This window comes from Ips typographus, linkage group LG15, assembly GCF_016097725.1.
Source record: "Ips typographus isolate SLU linkage group LG15, UJ_Ityp_2.0, whole genome shotgun sequence".
In the NCBI taxonomy this organism is placed as follows: Eukaryota; Metazoa; Arthropoda; class Insecta; order Coleoptera; family Curculionidae; genus Ips; species Ips typographus.
In genome coordinates this window covers 5,040,685-5,043,961 of record NC_138436.1, presented here as the reverse complement: position 1 = coordinate 5,043,961, position 3,277 = coordinate 5,040,685, and the positions used below count along the sequence as shown (strand labels likewise).

General features: G+C 39.8%; 1 protein-coding gene across 1 annotated transcript; it reads left to right on the top strand.

The window, feature by feature from the left end:
- Nucleotides 1-1,980: 1,980 nt before the first annotated feature.
- Nucleotides 1,981-2,901, top strand: LOC145738113 (uncharacterized). The gene has a single exon (XM_081992975.1). The coding sequence runs from the start codon at nucleotides 1,981-1,983 to the stop codon at nucleotides 2,899-2,901; it is 921 nt and encodes a 306-aa protein (XP_081849101.1).
- The last annotated feature ends 376 nt before the right edge of the window (nucleotides 2,902-3,277 follow it).

The following is a 3,277-nucleotide window of genomic DNA, read 5'->3' as shown; positions in this document are numbered from 1 at the left end:
TCTTTAATTAGATAGCTCAAGGTCGTGGATTAATTGCATGAGTTCATAAGTATCTATAAATGAACACACTTGGATATTCTGCAGGAAATCAAACGAACCGTTAGTTGTATATGTACACGTGTATATTACAAATTAAAAACAAACAAACTACAATATTTACAATTCTACAAAATTTACAAATATTGAAAACCAAAAGAAAGTTAAATTTGAACAAATGAAAAAAAAACAGGAAAAGTTTTCCCAGTGCCAAACCGTAACTGACTGCCCTTACCAGTTGTCAAAGACGATGTTTGGGTCCTGGAACCTCCAGTATCCTCTTCCCAGTAGTCAGTAGTGGCCACCGCTGATTTCCAGGTAGGAAATGGGGTCCAGAGACTGGTGACAGGTACCTAAGGCAGAAAACAGCAGAACACCAGGGAAAACCCTGGGTATGTTTTGGAACGGACATGATGATTAAGCCGGATTTATAGATTTGCGTAGCGTAACACAACGCAATCCTAGCGCATCGTAAGAAAGTTGAATCATCCAGAATATGTTGATCAATTTATAGATGCACAAGCGTAGCGTAGCATAACATAAGTACAACGCAGCGCATCGCAAGAGTTGGTAATTTTCAACTTTTACGCTACGCTTACGCTGTGCACCTCGCGTCTAGCCAATGAAAATAGGTTATTTTTCTGGGTAAAGAAGAAATCTGTTTTAGTTACTGACAATTGGCAGATTGGGAGATCGATAGGTACTTATTTGGTTAGGTTTTCCAACAATAGTCAATATGATTATTTTATTCATAATATTAGTATTAAGCAAATTTGTATATCGTTACTAGAGAAAATGGACACTGACGGTCAACTAATTGAATTAATACAGTCGTTTCCACATTTGTATGACATGAAAAACAAAAATTTCAAAAATCTTATTATGCAAGCCAATTCATGGCAAGTGATTGCTAATACATTAAAGTGATTCAAGAAAAATGTCACTTGTCGCTTGTCAGTCTTTGTTTGACGCGCATGTATTCAAAGGAACTCACATCTTAAACAAATGAATCTATAAATTGCACTACGTAACAAAATTGCGCTATGCTGTGCTACGCTGCGCTAGGATTGCGTTGTGTTACGCTACGCAAATCTATAAATCCGCCTTTACTTTTTTTATAATATCACTAACAAGTTTAGCAAGAATGTCACCAAGCGTCATGTTCTTTCCGAAATATCACAAATATTTGACCCTTTGGGACTCTTGAGCCCTTGTATTATTGTGTTTCACGTGGCATTATTTGTCAAGAGCTTTTATTTCTCAATACTTATTGGGAGGGACCCAACTGGTTTTTACTGTCAGAAGAACATTGGTCTCAAACTCTTCCTACTGCTCGTGATTTACCTGAGTTGCGTAAGACTGTAATCTTACTCAACATAAACTTAGTAACTGATAGCATAATTTTACGCGATATTCATCTTTGACCAAATTAGAACGTGTAATTGCCTTCTGTATTAGGTTCATAAGGAACTGTTCAAAACAAAAGATAGATAGAACCTTCGGATGTTTGCGGGCAACTGAAATTAAAGAAGCTTCACTGGTTTTGGCAGGTCTTTCTCAAAAGCAAATTTTCGGTTAAGAAATAGTTGCACTAGCCTCCGGCAATTACATCAATCCTAAAAGCAAGTTAATGCCACTTAGTCCGTTTTTAGATCATCAGGGTATACTAAGAGTAGGTGGTAGACTGGCCAATGCGAATCTTAAATATGCTAAAAAACATCCTATTATTCTTAGTTCGAAGCATCGGTTTACAAAAATGCTTTTTGAACGTGAACATAACCGACTACTTTATAGTGGGCCACAACTTACACTTCACACTTCACTCTGACGCACTCATGAGTGCGTCAGAGTTACTGGCCGTTATTAGGTCGAAGTTTAGCCCGACAAACCATTCACAAGTGTATGAGATGTTATCGAGCGCGGCCAAAAAACTTGACACCTGTCATGGGCAATTTACCTTCAGAGCACATTGAACCAGCACCACTATTTTATAATACAGCCGTAGACTACGCCGGTCCGTTTCTCATAAAAGACCGAAATGGTCGAGGATGTAAGGTTAGTAAGGCTTACATTAGTGTTTTTGTCTGTTTTGCCACTAAGGTAATACATCTCAAACTTGTTTCGGACTTAACAACCGAAGCCTTCTTGGCGGCTCTAAGACGTTTTGTTTCGAGACGTGGAAAACCATGTAAAATGCACTCGGACAATGGCACTAATTTTGTTGGTGCAAGCGCAGAATTGAAGCGTTTAGCAGGGTTTTTTAATCAAAACGGCTCTGCTCTTACTGAAATCCTGGAAAACGAAGGAATTTCTTGGTGTTTTATTCCACCTCGCGGGCCTCATTTTGGCGGATTGTGGGAGGCGGGAGTAAAGTCCGCTAAATCACACCTACTGCGCGTAGCAGGAAACGCGATACTCACTTATGAGCAATTTTATACTCTGCTCGTACAGATAGAAGCAGTCTTAAACTCACGTCCTTTGTTCCCCCTCTCTAACGACCCCAACGACCTCACTCCCATAACTCCGGCTCACTTTTTAATTGGCCGACCATTAATGGCTGCACCAGATGTCAATTTACACGATGTTCGTGAAAACCGTTTGAATTATTATCAACGTATACAGCAACTTCAACAACACTTTTGGAGGCGATGGTCCACCGAATACAAATTGCAATGTCGCAACGAATGGACCAAAAGGGTTTGCCCTATTGCTATCCATGACCTGGTCGTGATCATCGAAGACAAACCACCTTTAAAATGGGCATTGGGACGGATAGTTTCGCTTCATCCCGGCACTGATGGAATCACAAGAGTAGTCACCGTAAGGACTGCGGGAGGAGTCCTCAAGAGGCCTGTAGCCAAATAATGCAGACTTCCTTCCAGTCGACGTTGAAAGAGGAGCCTTTCAAGGCGGGGGCGATGTTAAGGCCGAAAATATTCATAAGAAGTGAAGTGTCAGTGTTTGGATCTAACCCTAAAAACAAACTCGTGGAGAGACGGTGTGAACGTAACCATACTCTGTAGCGACACACAAAAAAAGCTTGTGCAAGATAATCTTTGTTCTCAACGTTTGTTAATCGTATTTCATTTATTTACTTAGTATTTTGTCTAATAAATGAATCATACCAGTTTAAAGTTGTCGATTAATAGCATCCGAACGAAATCCGAAACGAAAGAAGTGAATCAAGAACCAGCAGCAAAAGCAAGTGTGTTGGAACAATTAGCTTTCCACACAAATAAGC

Coding starts and splice junctions, on each gene's coding strand:
- LOC145738113 (XM_081992975.1), top strand. CDS start 1,981: ATGGGCAATTTACCTTCAGAGCACATTGAACCAGCACCACTATTTTAT.